Source organism: Schistocerca americana, chromosome 5 (assembly GCF_021461395.2).
Source record: "Schistocerca americana isolate TAMUIC-IGC-003095 chromosome 5, iqSchAmer2.1, whole genome shotgun sequence".
Lineage (NCBI taxonomy): Eukaryota > Metazoa > Arthropoda > Insecta > Orthoptera > Acrididae > Schistocerca > Schistocerca americana.
The window spans coordinates 189584904-189604332 of record NC_060123.1 but is presented as its reverse complement, the minus strand read 5'-3'; the positions used below and the strand labels follow the sequence as shown (position 1 = coordinate 189604332).

The 19429-nt window shown below is 42.8% G+C and overlaps 1 protein-coding gene across 4 annotated transcripts in view; it reads left to right on the top strand.

The window, feature by feature from the left end:
• Positions 1-19429, top strand: part of LOC124615283 (membrane-bound transcription factor site-1 protease) — a 145980-nt gene that overhangs the window by 5362 nt on the left and 121189 nt on the right. For all 4 annotated transcript variants that reach the window (XM_047143047.1, XM_047143049.1, XM_047143045.1 and 1 more), the window contains exon 2: positions 7829-7980. In XM_047143047.1, the coding sequence (XP_046999003.1) occupies positions 7829-7980 (152 nt within the window). The remainder of the gene's footprint in view (positions 1-7828; positions 7981-19429) is intronic.

Below are 19429 nucleotides of genomic sequence, written 5' to 3'. Positions count from 1 at the left end.
ATGGTGATCTTTTGATGTCTCAGAATGTGTTCTATCAACCGATCCCTTCTTTTGGTCAAGTTATACCACAAATTTCTTGTCTCCCAATTGTGTTCAGCCTCATTAGTTACATGAATTGACCCATCTAATCTTCAACATTCTTCTACAGTATCACATTTCAAAAGCTTCTACTCTCTTTTTGTGTAAGCTGTTTATCATCCGTGTTTCACTTCCGTACATGGCTACACTCCAGACAAATGTCTTCGGAAAATACTCCCTAACACTTAAATCTATATTTGAAATTAACCTATTTCTCTTCTTCAGAAATGTATTACTTGCCACCGCTAGTTTACATTTTATATCCTCTCTACAATGGCCATCATCAGTTATTTTGCTGCCCAAATAGCAAAACTCAACTACTACTTTAAGTGGTTTGTTTCCTAATCTGATTCCCTTAGCATCAACTGATCCAATTAGACTACATTCCATCGTCATTGTTTTGTTTTTGTTAATGTTTGTCTTACATCCCCCTTTCAAGACATGTCCATTCTCCAAGCAACTGCTCTTCCAAGTCCTTTGCAGTATCTGACAGAATCACAATGTCATCGGCAAACCTCAAAGTTTTTGTTTATTCTCCCTGAATTTTAATTCCTACTCCAAATTTGTCTTTGGTTTCCATTATTGCTTGTTCAATGTACATCTTGATTAACATCAGGGATAGGCTCCAACCCTGTCTCACTCCCTTCTGAACCACTGCTTCCCTTTCATACCCTTCAACCTTTATAACTGCTGCCTGTGTTCTGTACAGGTTGTAAATAGCTCTTTGCTCCTGTATTTTAGCCCTGCTACCTTCAGAACTTCAAAGAGAGTGTTCCAGTCAACATTGTCAAACTCTTTCTCTAAGTCTGCAAGTTCTATAAATATAGGTTTGTAGGAAGAAAAGTTGCTACTCACCATATTGTGGAGATGCGTATTACATTCCATCCTGGATTTTCCATTGTTTGATAAATGTAGGTCTGCATTTCCTTCACCTATCTTCTAAGATAAGTTGTAGGGTAAGTACTGCCTCGTGTGCTCTTACATTTCTGCAGTATCCAGACTGGTCATGCCTGAGGTCAGCCTCTAGCAGTTTTTTCCATTCTTCAGTAAAGAATTCATGTTGTTATTTTGCGGCCATGACTTATTAAACTGATAGTTCAGTAATTTTCACACCTGTCAGCAATTGCTTTCTTTGGAATGGGAGTTACTACATTCTTCTTGAACTCCAACAGTATTTCACCTGTCTGGTACATCTTGCAGACCAGATGGAAGAGTTTTGTCATGGCTGGCTCTCCCAAGGCTATCAGTAGTTCTGATGGAATATCGTCTGCCCAGAGGCCTTGTTTTAACTTAGGTCTTTTAGAGCTTTGTCAGATTCTTCTGTCAGTATCATATCTCTCATCTCATGTTCTTCAATGTCCACTTCCCTTTCTATAATATTGCTTTCAAGTTCATCTCCTTTGTGTACATCCTCTATGTGGTGTCACCGCCAGACACCACACTTGTTGGGTGGTAGCCTTTAAATCGGCCGCGGTCCATTAGTATACGTCGGACCCGCGTGTCGCCACTATCAGTGATTGCAGACCGAGCGCCGCCACACGGCAGGTCTAGAGAGACTAACTAGCACTCGCCCCAGTTGTACAGCCAACTTTGCTAGCGATGGTTCACTGACAAATTACGCTCTCATTTGCCGAGACGATAGTTAGCATAGCCTTCAGCTACGTCAATTGCTAGGACCTAGCAAGGCGCCATTATCATTTGCTATTTATCTTGTGATGCATGTACCGTCAGACCAATGTTCACAAATTATGGATTAAAGTTAAGTATTCCAGAAGCTCCGTACTTTTTTTACTAGACTCAATTCCTTTAACTGTTCCAGACCTCACGCCAGCCTGCGTGCGCTTAAACGCGTACCTTTCGGCTATCTCCTAGTGGCTTGGCTGTCTTGCCAAGTCACAACACTCTATATATTCCTTCCACCTTTCAACTTCCCCTTCTTTGCTTTGGACTGGTTTTCCATCTGAGCTCTTGATATTCATACAGCAGTCTCTCTTTTTCCCAAAGGTCTCTAATTAGTTTTTGTACAGGTGGTAACTATTTGACCACTAGCCATTCCTGCTTAGCTGCTTTACTCTTCTTGTCAGTCTCATTATTTAAATGTTTTTTTTCTCTTTCATCTGCTTCATTTGCTGCATTTTTAAATTTTCTCCTTTCATCAATTAAATTCAATATCTCTTGTGTTATCTGAGGATTTCTATTAGGCCTTGTGTTTTTACTTATTTGATCCTGTGTTGCCTTCACTATTTTATTTGTTAAAGATACCCATTCATCTTCTAAGTATTCCTTTCCCCTGTTCTAATGAACCGTTGCCTAATGCTCCCTAAATTCCCAACAACCTCTGGTTCTTTCAACTTATCCAACTCCCATCTCCTTAATTCCATTTTTTTCCCCCCTCTCAGTTTTAGTCTACACTTCATAACCAATAAAATGTATTCAAAGTCCACATCTGCCCCTAGAAATGTCTCATTTTAAAATCTGGTTGTGCAAAAATACAACAGAATGTAGAGAATGCTCCACCGAACAATTTGAGGTAGGGAACTCGGCATCGGAGAGGCCAGCATAAAGAGATATGGAAGTAAACTTGTCTACTGCTTTGTCTAACGCTACTGTTTTCCAGCTTATTTACAATTAATATGCTTACAAGCTTACACATACTGTGCTGTTTATTTACAAGTGCATCCTTTATTTCCTGGAAGGAAACAAGGAGAGTGAGTCTGATTACCAGGAATCCATGATGCAGATTTTGTTTACTTTACTCGTCCATAAGGTGGCTCTGTTGTATTGCATTTACATTGTCCCATGACGGAGTGTGTTGTGAATCAACAACTGATCCATTCATTACTCACTACTATTCAGAGACATACACTACAATACAATGGAGCAGTACCACTACAGTTTGTCATAACTCACTGACATGCACCTATGTATGGTGAAGTACGTTGCAATGCTCTTGCTGCTGAAAGGCGTACAGGGAAAAATTCCCTAACAGGCATCATCTGTCGTGACGAGTGTTCATTCCTTTCAATCGACGAATGCAGGACCTGGCAACAGGCCGACCACTCGCACACCCGATTTTGAAGAGGAGGTGATGGAACATTTTGCACTGGACCCCATTACAAATATTAGTCATGTTGCATGTGAAATGGGCACTGCACATACTGGCATGCAGCGATATGGTACGAAAAACAGTTACACCCATATCATTCACGAGTCCATGCAATGATTGTGACTGACTTTGCATCTAGGGTTGCTTTGTGTCAGTGGTTGTTCCAACAATGGATTGATCGACCAGATTTCTGCCAAATCGTGCTGTTTACTGATGAGGTCTCATTTATCATGATGGTGTTTCAAGCAGCAGGAACAACTATATGTGGGATGAGTCACATCATCAAGTACGTTTTGCTGTGAATATCTGAACTGGCATTCTACATCTGCATCTACATGGTTTCTCTGCAGTTCACACTTAAGTGCCTGGCAGAGGGTTCATCGAACCATTTTTATGCTACTTCTCTACCATTCCACTCTCAAATGGCTCATGGGAAAAAGGAACACCTAAATCTTTACGGTCGAGCTTTGAGTTCTCATATTTTATTATGATGATCATTTCTCCCTACGTAGGTGGTGTCAACAAAATATTTTCGCATTCGGGTGAGAAAGTTGGTGATTGAAATTTCGTAAATAGATCTCGCCACAAAGAAAACCGCCTTTGTTTTAGTGACTGCCACCCCAACTCACGTACCATATCTGTGACACTCTCACTCCTATTGCGTGGTAACACGAAACGAGCTGCCCTTCTTTGCACTTTCTCAGTGTCCTCCGTCAATCCTACCTGGTAAGGATCCCACACTGCACAGCAATATTCCAGCAGAGGACGGACGAGAGTAATGTAGGCTGTCTCTTTAGTGGGCTTGTCGCATCTTCTAAGTGCTCTGCCAACAAAGTGCAGTCTTTGTTTCGTCTTCCCCACAATATTTTCTATGAGGTCTTTCCAATTTAAGTTGCTCGTAATTGTAATTCCTAGATATTTAGTCGAACTGACAGCCCTTAGATTGTGCGATTTATCGTATACCCAAAATTTATCGGATTTCTTTTAGTATCCATGCGGATGACATTACACTTTTTTTTGTTTAGTGCCAATTGCCACTTTTCACACCATACAGAAATTCTCTCTAGATCATTTTGTAATTGGAATTGATTGTCTGATGATTTTACTAGACGGTAAATTACAGTGTCATCTGTAAACAATCTAAAGGGGCTGCTTATATTATCACCCAGATCATTTATGTAAATCGGGAACAGCAGAGGTCCTATGACACTACCTTGCAGAACACCAGATATCACTTCTGTTCTACTCGATGATTTACCATCTATCACTATGAATTGTGACCTCTGTGAGAGGAAATCACGAATCCAGTCACACAACTGAGACGATACTTCATATGCATGCAATTTGATTAGTAGTCACTTGCGAGGAACGATATCAAAAGCCTTCTGGAAATCTAGGAATATGGAATCGATCTGAGATTTCTTGTCGACAGTACTCATTACTTCGTGGGAATAAAGAGCTAGATGTGGTGCACAAGAACAATATTTTCAGAATCTGTGTTGTGTATCAATAAGTCATTTTCTTCAAAGTGATTCATAATGTTCGAGTACAGTATGTGCTCCAAAATCCTACTGCAAATTGAGGTCGGTGATATGGGTCTGTAATTCAATGGGTTACTCCTGTTTCCTTTATTGAATATTGGTGTGACCTGTGTTGCTTTCCAGTCTTTAGGAACAGATATTTCGTCAAGTAAGCTGTTGTATATGATTGCTAAGAAAGGCGCTATTGTGTCTGCATGCTCTGAAACGAACCTGATTGGTACCATCTGGACCGGAAGACTTGCCTTTCCTAAGTGATTTGAGTTGTTTCGCAACACCTAAGGTATCTACTTTTATGTCACTCATGCTAACAGCTGTCCTGAGATTTTAGCATTGTAGCCAACAATGTCATTTGGCCATATCTACTACATGGCCATCTGAATGGTCATTTGCACTTAAGGTTCATGCAGAGTTCTCTATATGAGTAGTTGGAAAATGTACCCTCGGCTGTTCATGAGAGGATGTGGATACAACATGATGGTGCACCACCTCACTTCAGTGTGGATGCCCACAATCATCTCAATGTTGTATTCCCTGGTCATTGGATTGGAAGGATAGGTCCTATTCTATGTCCTTGCAAGGTCATCTGACCTAAATCCCCTTGATTATTTCCTATGGGTATATGTAAAGCCACCTGTGTATGAGGCCCCAGTGGATACAGAGATGGAATTAGTTTTCAGAATTGTAGCTGCCTGTGATGTGAACAAAACACAACAGGGATATTTGTCAGTGTGTGTCGGAATATTGTTCACCAGTGTCATGCTTGTATTGAGGTTGATGGTCATCAGTTTCAGCATATTTTGTAAGATGTAGTACAAATGGTATGTTCCTTGTGTCATTGATGATATTTACAGTTAACTGTAACTAATGTAGACAAAAAATTACACACTAATGTAATTTTATTCCTATTATCACCTGAAATGGGCTTCCCAACCCCTGGTTCTCTACCTCAAATTGTTCAGTGGAGTATTCTCAATGTCCTTTTAAATTTTTGTACGCTCTTACTGAAACACCCTGTATACTCAGTCTGAAACCTTCCAATGTCTCCAGGTCCCTTCCACATATACAGTCTTCTTTTATGATTCTTAAACCATGTGTTAGCGATGATTGAATTATGCTGTGTGCAAAACTACCAGTCGGCTTCCTCTTTCAATCCTTTTCCTCAGTCCATATTCAGCTAGCCTACTATTTTGCCTTCTCTTCCTTTTCCTACTATTTATTTCCAGTCCCCACTCACAATTAAATTTTCCTCTCGTTTAACTATCTGAATAATTTCTTTTATCTCATCGTACATTTCTTCAGTCTCTTCATCATCTGCGGGGCTGGTTGGCATGTAAACATGTAGCTACAATGGTAGGAATAGGCTTCATGTATGTCTAGGCTGTGATAATGTGCTTACTATACTGTCCATAGTAGCTTACCCAAATTCCTATTTTCTTATTCATTATTAAACCCACTCCTGCATTACCTCTGTTGACCATGTATTTATAACCCTGTATTCACCAGACCAGACGTCTTGTTCTTCCTGCCACCGAACTTCACTAATTTCCACTATATCTAACTTCAGCCTATCCATTTCCCTGTTTAAATTTTCTAACCTACCTCTCCAATTAAGAGATCTAACATTCCACACTCCAATCTGCAGAATATCAGTTTTGTTTCTCCGAAAATAATCCGTTTTTGACAGTATAATATAATTGGATAGATAAAAAGTCTACTCACCAAGCGGCAACAGGGGAACGCAGTATAAAAAAAGGTTTTACTTACTCAAGCTTTTCTAACCATTGGCTCATTCTTCCAACAGAAGGAGTGAAGGGGAAGGAAGAGGAATGAAGGGAAATGAACTGGAGAAGTTAAAGAAAAGGGGTAGAGTCCAAAAAGTTACCCAGCACCCCATGTCAGCTGAGACTTATTGGATGGGATGAGATAACAACATCCTCCTGAGTAGTCTCTTCTCGAAGATCTGAATAGGGACTCTGTTACCTCTGGAATATTTTACCCAGGAGAATGCCAACATTATTTGACCATACAGTAGAGCTGATGTCCTTGGTAAAAATTATGGCTGTAGTTTCTCCTTGCTTTTAGCCGTTCACAGTACCAGCACAACAGGGCTGTTTTGGGTGATGTTACAAGGCCAGATCAGTAATCATCCAGACTGCTGCCCCTGCAACTACTGTAAAGTCTGCCGCACCTCTGCAGGAATCGCACAGTTGTCTGGCCTCTCAACAGATTCTCCTTCATTGTGGTTGCAGCTTTGGCATGACTATCTGTATCATAGAGGCATGCAAGTCACCTTGCTGACAGCAAGATCCATGGCTCATGGGGCTTATTACTTCACAAGTATAGTCCAACTGTTGTGCATATTTATCTTTGGAAACTGTACAAGTTTCTTATTCTGTTTGTGTTTCATACACTCTCTGTCAGTGTTTGTTAATACGAAAAATGCCAATTTCCACTGAGGTTCAGAGTCCATTGTAAACTGTAGATTCCTTATAAATGAATGAGCATGTCAGTTCGACAGTAGAGTGAGGCAAGGACATACCGCCTCCAATACTACCTTGGCTAGGTAAGCACTGTGGCATTCAAACCAACTTTGGGTTGGTGACAGCTTCACATTCTTAAATAGACGTATGACATTCAAAAAAAATTTCATTTTTTGGTAAAAGTTACAGAATGTACAACCTCTTCCTACTTTGCTCTTCCTTGCATTTTTACTGTTTATGTATGATACTTGTGTATAATATGGATCAAAAGACTTGTTCATTACCTAAAATATGTTTACTGAAACTATGTTGCGCAACAATTTTTTTTTAAGATGAAAAGTATGTTAATATGTCAAAGTGCATTTAACCATTGAACCGACATAAACATTAGGCTATGATATAGGTCAGTATTTTAGCAAACCTTTTTTGGCGTTCACATTCATTGACTTAACCAATTCACAATGAAATATGAAATTCTCACATTTCAGCCTAACTTAGACATCAGGCTATACCACTCATCAATCTGTCACCACAAACCAAGATTTCAGGAGGGGGGGATTCTAGTCACACTGAAGTCCATTTTAAGTTGTGTTAAGCAATGTGTAATGCTCTTTTGTTCACAGAATACATTGTGGCATTTGATGGTTACTACAAGACAACTACAAGAGAAAAATTCATAGCTGCTGCACTGAATAATTCTGGTATTGAAAACTGGAAGATACTGCCTCGAAACAACCCAGCAAGTGACTTCCCTAGTGATTTTGATGTAGTATTGGTAAGTGTGTGAATTAATATTGAGTATGTGAAATGTTAGCATTAACCATTTAGGCTAGATTAAACACATCATATTAAACGCGTCATTTTCTTGTAATGTATTCTACTATTCAAAAGTCAGTGGTTCTAATTATTTCTTACTAGGAATTAAATTAGTTTGCATTTTTGAAAAAATGCAGGTTTTAGATGGTTCAGAATTCAAGAGGTCGGCAGGAGAAAGTGTTAATCTTCAATTTAGTAAGGATTAAGCTGATAGCATCTGTTGTGTTCCTGAATTCACCACATTTTGGTGACCAGTATTTCCACATGCACCACTGAAAAGAACTCCTTGCTAAATGAACTGTTTTGTCTTATTGCATCTACATTCTTGTCTTTTATTGCATTTACAGTCTTGTTTTTGAATGTAACAAAACGTATAACATGCAGAGTCTCAAAAATGCTCTTTTGTATTAGTGCCTTCTGCTATAGGAGAATGTTTAGTATGAGTCATTGACTTTGACAAGAGACATAGGAAATATGCGACAAACACTGTAAACAATATGACAACGATAAAATGACGTTATTGGTGATTTTTTTTTTTTTTTTTTCTTTCAACATAAGCAGTTTTTTCCCTCATATTTGTTGGCTTTGCCAACTAACAACAAAACTGTGAGTATATGCACAAAAAGGTAATTTGACAGTAACCATTAACATTACCTAATTGGCCAAAGCTGATGACTGTTATTGAACTTCCCTCTTGATACGCACCTTGTTCCACTGGTCCCTTCAGTTGCTGTAGGCATTTGCTTATAGTGCAGTATAATTATTTACGTTGATACAATTTCAATGTGGCGCAGAGGGTGGTGACTTGCTTTTAATATCCAGAAATGTAAATTTGTGCTCTTCACGAAATGCAGAAATTGTCATTTGAGTACAACATCAGTGAGTCCCAATCATGATTAGTCACCTCTTATGAATAACAGTGTTTAACAATTTTTGGGGATGTTAAGTGGAATGATTACATAGATTCAGTTGTAGGATAGCAGGTGACAGACTTTTGTTCAGTGGTAGAATACAGGAAAGTAGCAATCAGTCTGCAAGGAGATTGCTTACAAAACTCTCGCATAAGCAGTCCTACAATATTGCTCAAGTTTGCGGGACTCGCCGACTAGGACTAACTGGTAATGTTTAACATATACGAAGAAACAGTACAAATGGTGAATAGTTTCTCATCCATGTGACAGTGTGTTGGAAATTATATATAAATTGAAGGTGGAGAAGGAACGAAAAGAAAAGAAAGGAAAGGGATTGCTGCTGTCAGCTGCATCAGGAAATTACATGAAATCAATGACCGTGAATGGAAATGTGTACTGCATCAGGATTCAAACCTGGGATCTCCTGCTTACTGAGCAGGTACATTAACCACTGTGCCATCCATGATGCAGCATTGTCGCAACTGCGCGGACTATCTCAGCACACCTCATGGCCTATTCACATTCCCATCGAGCTCCACGTATCTGCAGTCTGTGCCCATTTCCTCCATGAAGAAGGCGGATCCATTGCTGAGCTAGGTGCATTAATTATGTGAATGCAAGGTGTCTGTTCTTTCGGATATGTCTGCCTTCTTCAGTGTGGATGCGCAAATACGTCCGACCTCCAGTGGGAATCTCAGAGTAGCGAACATGGAGGAAATAGACAGGGACTGCAGGTAGGTGACGCTTGATGGGAGTGTAAATTGGCCGTGAGGTCTCCTGAAATAGTCTGTGCAGTGGTGATAACGCTGTGTCCCGGATGGTGTGGTGGTTAATGTGCCTGCCTAGTAAGTAGGAGACCCCAGGTTTGAATCCTGGTCTGGTACACATTTTCGTCCCTTGCCACTGATTGTGTGTAATGTCCCGATGCAGCTGACAGCAGTGATCCCCTCCCTTTCCTTTCTTCCCCTCTCCACTTTCAATTTACATATAATGTATCACAGCTGTGGATTGTGTGTGGTGTCTGTTCTTTTGGACATGTTTGAAAGAACAGACAATACGCTTTCATATAATGTCATGGAAATACTAAATAAGTGACTTAACATACTCTTGCAACCGTATGCCAACTATTCTACGAAAACCTACTTATAAAGTTTCAAGAACTACCATTAAGTGAGGAATCTACGAATTTACTACTTCCTTATACTTACCGAGCGAGGTGGCGCAGTGGTAGCACACTGGACTCGTATTCGGGAGGACGACGGTTCAATCCCGCGTCCGGCCATCCTGATTTAGGTTTTCCGTGATTTCCCTAAATCGCTCCAGGCCAATGCTGGGATGGTTCCTTTCAAAGGGCACGGCCGACTTCCTTCCCCATCCTTCCCTAATCCGATGAGACCGATGACCTCGCTGTTTGGTCTCTTCCCCCAAAACAACCAACCAACCTTATACTTACCATTCCCTTATGGACCACAGAGACAAGATTAGACTAATTACAGCATGCACAGAGGTGCTAAAGCAATCATTAATCCCAAGCTCTGTAAATAAATGGAACGTAGAGGGTCACCAATGTATGAATCAATGGAAAGTATCCTCTGTTTTGCACTTCATGTGGCTTTCAGGGTATAAATGTAGATGTAGTTGTTTCATTGTATATTAGAGGAGAGATTAAAGTTCTAGAAGAGATAATAAAGATGTTGGAAATTTGTGGATAAAATAAGGAGAAGGCAACCACTCACCTATGTGCGTGGAAACACATAACAGAAAACAGAATCCACACTAGTTTTCAAGCTCTTGCTCTTTTTCTAGCAAAAATACACACATTCACGCACACAACCACACAGGCATCCTAATGTATACTCCCTTGGCCATGATGAGACTAATTATTGAAAGCAGTTGCCTGGGCTGATGGAGGTGGAGAGGGGGTATAGACACATGAAGCAAGGAATGGCAGTGAGACAGAGACAGGTGGACCATTTGGCAGATGAGTCATTGGCTGCACAACAAGACCGGAGAAGTTCACAGGGTGGAGCATTTAAGTGGTGTAGAGGGGAGAATTGAAAAACAGAACAACATCCATTCCCTAAGATGAGGGATCTACTTCCCAAAATCCTACCCATATCACCAAAATAGTGTCCTACTGCTCACACTACAGAATACCCTTGTCGATCCCCATTCCAGTCCTGCTGCCAATCTTGCACCCCACGGTTCTTCCCCTTTTGGTTGACCCAGGTGCCAGACCTGTCCCATAAATACACCAGTCACTTCCTATCACAGTCCAGTCACAGGGATTTCCTACCCAGTAAAAGGTATGGCCATCTGTGTGATGTATCAGCTACGTTGCAATTACTGCACAGCATTGCATGTGGACATGACAAGTAACCAACTGTCTTGTGTGTACGAATGACCACTGCCAGGTTGTGGCAAATCACAGACTTGATCCTCCAGTTTCTGAACGTGCTGCACACAACAAAACAAATTACTACAACAGCTACTTGACTATGCGGGCCAGCTGGATACTCCCTTCCAGCACCGGATTCCCTGAACTACACAGGTGGGAATTGGCTCTCCAGCATATCCTGCACTCTCACAGTCCACTTGCAAAAAGTCCACTAACCTGTTTCCCACTGACTCACCTAACCTTTTCCTTCACTCCTCTGTCCACATCACTCCTTTCCCACCCTCTCCTACCAGTCTTCCCCACCCACATGCGGTCACCCACCATCCCTCCCCCTCTTTCAGTCCCTCCCTTTCTCTCTCCCCTCTGTGTCTCCTTCATCCACTTTCCTGTCATTTTTTCCCCTCTCCTGCTCTCCCTCACTCTATATCCCCTATCCTCTGAACTACTTTCATCTTGTACAGTACCGAGCGAGGTGGCGCAGTGGTTAGCACACTGGACTCGCATTCGGGAGGACGACGGTTCAATCCCGCGTCCGGCCATCCTGATTTAGATTTTCCGTGATTTCCCTGGATCACTCCAGGCAAATGCCGGGATGGTTCCTTTCAAAGGGCACGGCCGACTTCCTTCCCCATCCTTCCCTAATCCGAGCTTGTGCTCCGTCTCTAATGACCTCGTTGTCGACGGGACGTTAAACACCAATATCCTGCTCCATCTTGTACAGCCACTGAGTCATCTGTCAAAAGACCTGCATCACTCTACCTTGCTACCCCCTCCTTGCCTCTTGCATACTTCCATACTCTCTCCCCACCTCCTTCATCCCAGGCAGGAGCAGCTTTCAATAATCAGCCTCATTATGGCTGCAGGAGTGTACGTTTGGGTGTCTGTGTAGTTGTGTGTGAAAATGTGTGAAGTTTTACTAGAAAATGGGCAAGAGCTTGAAAGTTGGTCTGAACACTGTTTTCTGCTAATGTGTTTCTATGCTCCACACATCAGTCATCAGTAGGTGAGTTGTTGCCTTTTCCTTATTATACATACTGAATGAAGTTCATGATTGCAGTTAACACATGAGCAATAGAAACAACTGACAAGCAGAAAAGCATACAGAAATTGTTAGATGGGAGATCAAAAAAATATAATTCAATCTGATGGTAAGTTACCAATTGTGAAGTAGAAGGTCCAGAGGTTAGACACATGGAAATACAGACTAATATAATTTACACTAATTTTTGTAGAATTGCGGAACATGTGTTATGTTTACATATGACTTTTCTGAAGAGTGAACAACTGCTCTGTAAGAATAAAGATTAGTTGTGGAAATGCCATTCATTTGAAATGTTTGTTGCAGGGCAGTAATAAATATGTAATTCTCAATGAGAAGTTAGAAACATCAAGTGTAGTGCAAACAAATGTGATCGGGTCATTAGTTTTCACAACATAAATAAACAGTTTGATGAGTAATGTCAGCAACTCTCAGGGACTGTTCATGGACTATGCAATTGCACAATGGGAGGTCTGATCATTAGAAAAGTGTTGGAAAATGCTGAAAGATCTGCAGTTGGTCAGTGGTTGATGCATAGGCCGGGAGATGGTGCAAAACACACACAAATGTAATACCTTGGAAGTACATGATATGTAAGTAATTACCGTATTTACTCGAATCTAAGCCGCACTTTTTTTCTGGTTTTTGTAATCCAAAAAATCGCCTGCGGCTTAGAATCGAGTGCAAAGTAAGGGGAAGTTCTGAAAAATGTTGGTAGGTGCCGCTACAACTAACTTCTGCCGTCGAATATATGTAGCGCTACACAGGCATGCTTCGCAGGCACAAAGATAAATACTGGAGCCAAAACCTCTGCATCAGTAAATAAATTTAAAAAAAGGTGGAAGACAAGTTTTTTCTCCGCCCCGAGTTTCGACCATTGCATTTTTATACATTATCCAACGAAGTAAGTACAAATTCCGTATTGTTCATCTTCGAATGTGGCAGCATTTCAATGTACTACGAAAATCCGACTGGCAAGACCTGTTTGGGGTGTTTGTCAATATGGCCAATTCTACGTTCTGAATTTTTTCCTACATGTGAGAAGAGATGGTTGCAGATAGGAACTTTTATGAATTGTGAATCACATGCAGTATTCTCTTCACCATAAGAATAATACGAATATAAACATTTTGCCATGTATTCTTTCATGTTTGCTGCTATCTCATTTAAATCCTGTCTGCCTAATAAACTACGAAACTAGAGTGAGACAACAGCAAACGCGGAAGAATATACATATCATGTCATGTTTGTATTCATATTATTCTTATGCCTAATAGTTATACCGTCAGAAATGAAGCACGACAATTGACTAGATTTTTAAATCTAAGACGACTCTAATTTCTGTGCAGAATGTAATGTACGAAAGAGTCGTCTGCAAAGATTTTCAAACGGAGAAAAATTTTCGCTAAACTCTCATTCAGAACATCTTCTATCATATGCAGTCTATTATTTGGTTCTTGTTGATCATTATCAAAGAAAGCAGCAAAGAAAACAAATAGCAGTCTCTTGCCATTGTTTCGCTAATGAGACGATTCCTTTTTTTTTAAATTGTAAGCGGCGGTAGCGCGCACAAAAGCAAGCCATGCCGCGAGCTGTGGCAGGTCATAAACACTCATTATCAGAATGCGACAAACAATGCATGACACAGTACAATAATGCATTTTCAGCTTAGAGTGACGTAAACACCTATATAACAAAGAGAACGGCACTTATCAGATCAAAGAAAAATAAGCAATCAATTCAAACCAGACGAAGCACGTGAAAATGGAAGGGTACCCGTATAAATATGGACGGAGCGCCTGACGCATAGCAAACCTGGTAAAGCTTAACTGCTAAGCTTACTACTCGAACCAAACTACTGTAGCTGTATCGTCATTCATTCGACCTAAATTGTGTCTCATATTACTATGGACCAACTTTGTTTCGATTTGGAGGTGCGGCCTAAAACTTTTCTCTCCCCTTGAATTTCGAGTCTCAAATTTCAGGTGTGGCTTAGATTCGGAAAATTTTTTTTTTCCTTGATTTCGAGTCTCATTTTTCAGGTGTGGCATAGATTCGAGTAAATACGGTACTAATATAATGGCACAGGCATCCCAGAACCACCTCTGCTCCCTCCTCAAGATACGACTACTCTGCAGTCCCTACACCATAGTCACATCTTTGACATTGAATCACTTGCTCTCCAGCACCTGGAGGGGCATTCCAGATACCACCTCCATAAGTTATCCAATCTGCTGCCTCGGGGCACCACTATTCAACCCCTGTCATACCCACGGTGTTCCTCCTCATCCACCTCTCATAGCAGCTAAACCCTACCTAGCTGACCTTTTCAACTTGCCACATCCCTCAAAAATTCCCAACAACTCTCCACCAAATCTAGAGCCAAAACATTCCCACAGTAATGTTGTTAATCTTTCCACAAAAACCCTCAGCTCTGCAGAAGTTTCTGTCATATCCAAAGACCTCACCTTCTGCTCCACACCCAAATTTAACCATGCTGGACTTGTCAAATACCTACTCTCTTTCTCCCAATCTGTGCAATGGAAGCATTTCTTTGCCACCACCCTAATTCCAACATTGAACCCTGCCTATTCCAGTTCATACCACCATACAGCCATGATTTCCCCCCCCCCCCCTCCCCCATCTAACCACCTGCTGGTCACCTCCTAGGAATTCCTTACCTCCAACGTGGTCTCACCATCTTTCCCCAGGTCCCTTCTTCAGACCACCAACCTTTCAATAGAAGAAAGGACAGCATACACAACCATAAAACAAACCCTTACATAATCATCCTACCTTCAGACAAAGGTTCCACTGTTGCTGTTATGAATCACAGTGATTACCTGGCAAAAGGCCCCTGCCAATTATCTGATTCCTCCACCTATAAACTCTGCCAGAGTGATGCTATCCCAGAAGTACAACACAAACTCCAGTCTCTGCTTAAAGCCTTGGCACTTCCCCATAACATCTTCCCTGAATCCATTTCCCTCCTCACCCCTATGACACCTCGCATATCCACCTTCTACATGCTCCCCAAAATCCAACAATCTCGGATGTCCCATTGTGGCTGGTTACTGTGCCCCCAATGAAAGAATTTTGGCCATCATTGACCAACACATCCAACCAATTGCCCATAATCTAGCCTCCCACTCAAGACACCAACCACTTCCTTCACCATCTCTCCACTAACCCCACCCCTTTATCTCCTGGATCCGTGCACAATGCGTTGACACCACCTCCCTATACAGCAGCATTCCTCATGCCCATTGTTTTACCGCTATTGAACACTACCTTTCCGCAATGCCCTTATGACTCCAAACCCACTACGACATTTCTCATAGACCTTACCAACTTTATCCTAATCCACAACTACTAATCATTTGAAGGGGAGGTATATAAACAAATCAGCGGCACAGCTAAGGGCACTCACATGGCACCCTCCTATGCCAACCTTTTTGTGGGGAATCTAGAGGAGACCTTCCTAGCCTCCCAAAACACCAAACCTCTAGTCTGATTCTGGTTCATTGATGATATCTTCATGATCTGGACTCAGGGCCAAGCCACTCTATCTTCGTTCCTTCACAATCTCAACACAATCTGTCCCATTCTCTTCACATTGTCCTCCTCAACCCAGTGTGCCACCTTCCCAGATGTTGACCTCCTCCACTCTGATGGCTCCATCTGCACCTCTGTCCACATTAAACCCACCAACCACCAACAGTACCTGAATTTTGACAGCTGTCATCCCTTTCCCACCAATAAGCCCCTCCCATACAACCTGGCCGCCCAGGGATGGTGTATCTGCAGTGACAAGAACTCCCGTGCTCAATATGGTGAGGGTATCACCAAGGCCTTTACAGACAGGCACTGCCCCCCAGATCTAATCTGCAAACAGCCCTATAAGTTCAGGTCCCATTTTGTGGTTTAACTTTCCACTTTACAAATTCTACAGAAGTGCAGGGTATATGGGGAAAGATGCCTTACGTGGTGCATGAGTTATCCATAGTGCCCTTAGATTCAATCTCCAGAACCTCTTGTCATGGCTTTGCATCTCCACTTGCAGTTCAACTATTTGGGTGAGGACACTTTCTGGGGTATGTCATCTTCTTCTGTTGTCCGCTGTCATCTTTTGCCCCCATGACAGTATTGGATTTCTCTGTGCCAGTAGCCATCCATTGGGTGGGGCCGTCATATACCCATTTGGCCATTTGGTGGCAGCCCCCTGAGAAAATAGGGATTGTACTGCTGATGCCTGAGCTGAAAACTCCCCATGTATGCCAAAGAATAGAAGCCTGTCTCCCTGGGGCATCAGGACTCTTGCCAGGTGGCCTTTGCTGTGGCTGGGTGGTGCCAGTGGGGAGAGCCCCTGATCAGAGTCGGTGCCATCAGGGCAGATGACCCGCAATGAAGCAGACTAAGTCATCTCTTGCTGGTGACTGTATGGCACCAGCAGTCTCTAAAAGGGCAAGATTGAGTACAATGATGACAGATATGGCTCTAAATCATTTCCCTCAATCGCTACACCATGGGAGGAACGTAGGGCTACAGAAAGAAGAGAGCCATGTTCGCCTCGGTATTTAGTCTGTAGCAGAATGGACAGGGACTCGCTTTCTACCTATGAAGCCTCAGTCTGTTGTTGAACATCTTGAGGATAAGTTTGGGGGTGACAGTGCTGTCCAAGATGAGAAGCGGAGCAGTCTTGATTCAGACAGCATCCCCAGCCCAATCCCGGGCGTTACTCACCTGTGACCATTTGGGTGATACTCCTGTTTCTGTCACTCCCCATAAAAGCCTCAACATGGTCCAGGGGATTATTTTCCATCACGACCTCCTCTTGCAGTCTGACGATGAGCTCAGCACCAATCTAGAACGGTGGGGTGTTCATTTCATCCGGCGCGTTTATAGGGGACCCAAAGACATCAGGTTTGCTACTGGTGCCTTCATCTTGATCTTTGAGGGTGATTCATTACCTGAAAGGTCAACGTTATGGATTACCACTGTGACATTAATCCATAGCGGTGCTTTAAGTGCTGGAAACTTGAGCACATGTCTTCCTGCTGCACTTCTAACGCCACCTGTCAAGACTGCGGCCATGCACTGCATCCAGATACTCCCTGTGCGCCTCCTCCCACTTGTATCAACTGCGGAGAGCAGCCCTCCCCCTGCTTACTAGACTGCACAGTACTCCAAAAGGAGCAGAAAATCATGGAGTAAAAGACCCTGGTCTGGTTGACTTAGCAAGAGGCTAAACATAAATTTGAATGATTACACCCAGCTCGGTTGACATACACACACACTGCAGCTACATTACCATCGCCATCACAAGTACCAGTCATACCACACTCTATGCCACGAAAAGTGGGCCCTCTGTGCCTCCAGAATACATCTGCTATTTGGTGGTAAGGGGAAAATCTCCTTCCATTGCTCCCAAAGTAGGTACTTTGGGAGCAAGTCCTCCCCAAATGCAGGGGACATCAGTCCCCTCCCCTCAGCTGGAGAAGCAACACCTTCTCCGGCTCCTCGTGTGGAAGAGGTCTCTTGGGACCCTCTCTCCCAAGGTCTCCACTAATGCCACAGCAGACACTCGCCAGTGGCTAAAGGAGCCAAAAGCTGCTGGACGAAGAGCTTCATGGTCTTCCTCCATGCCTGAAGCTACTTCAGAGAAGTCCTCCCAGCAAGCCCCTAAAGAGAAGCAAGAGGACAAGCAAACAAAGAAGTCTGCTAAGAAAAAGAACCCTCCGGTGGTCCCAGTACCACCACTTCCTACCAATTCTGCACCTGCAGATGAGGTGGAGATCTCAGTGTCCCCTGAGGACCTGGATCTCACTGATGCCTCATCCGCAATAGGAATGGATGCAAATACTCAGTCGGTGGCAGCAGATGACCTTGAGGAATAACCTGCCTCCTTGCATTCTTCATGCCTTCCCAGCCTCATGATAACATCATTCTCCAGTGGAATTGCTGCGGTTTTATCCACCACCTGGCTGAGCTACGGTAACTGTTAAGCTTTACACCTGCTTTTTGCATTGCCCTCCAGGAAACCTGGTTCCTGGCAATGCAGACCCCTGCCCTCCGTGGCTGTAGGGGATATTTCAAGAACCATAGCGACTATAGCAGTGTCAGGTGGAGTTTGTGACTGTGAACCCGTGCCTTCAAACCCCTCTTGAAGCTGTGGCTGTCAGGATAAGGACGACACAGGAAATAACTGTCTCCAACAAATATCTTCCTCCAGATGGTGCACTACCCCTGAACATATTGGCTGCACCGATTCAACAACTCCCTAAACCTTTCCTACTTTTTGGGAGATTTTAACGCCGATAACCCCTTGTGGGGTGGCACTGTGCTTACTGGCCGAGGTAGATATGTTGAAACTTTCCTGTCTCAACTTGACCTCTGACTCTTAAATACTGGGGCCCCCACACATTTCAGTGTGGCTCACGGCACTTACTCGGCCATTGATTTATTCCTCTGACCCCTTTCCCATCGTCCTGTCACTCCCCAAGTGCCATTCCCCAGGACGTCTACTAAGATGGGCTTTAAACAAGGCAGACTGGGAAGCTTTCACTTCTGCTTCACCATTGAATCTCCCCTACATGGTACCATTGATATGGTAGTTGAGCAGGTCACTAGATTGATTGTTTCTGCGGTGGAAAACACGATCCCTTGAGTTCTTTAGGGTGCCCCCGGCAAAAGTCAGTACCTTGGTGGTCGCCGGAAATCGCTGAATCCATTAAAGAGCGTCGGCGGGCTCTACAGCGACATAAGCAGCATCCTTCCCTAGAGCAGCTAATAGCTTTTAAATGACTCAAGCATGCCTGCATTCGACAGCTTATAAAAAGATGGAAACAGGCGTGTTGGGAGAGGTACGTCTCGACCATTGGGTACCATGTGTCACTTTCCCAAGTCTCGACGAAGATCAGACGTGTTTGTGGATACCAGACTCCGACTTGTGTTCCTGGCATTAGCCTCAATGGCGTGTTATCTACCAACACAAACACAATTGCCAAGCACTTTGCTGAGCGCTGTGATTGAGCCTCCGCATCAGAGAATTATCCCCCAA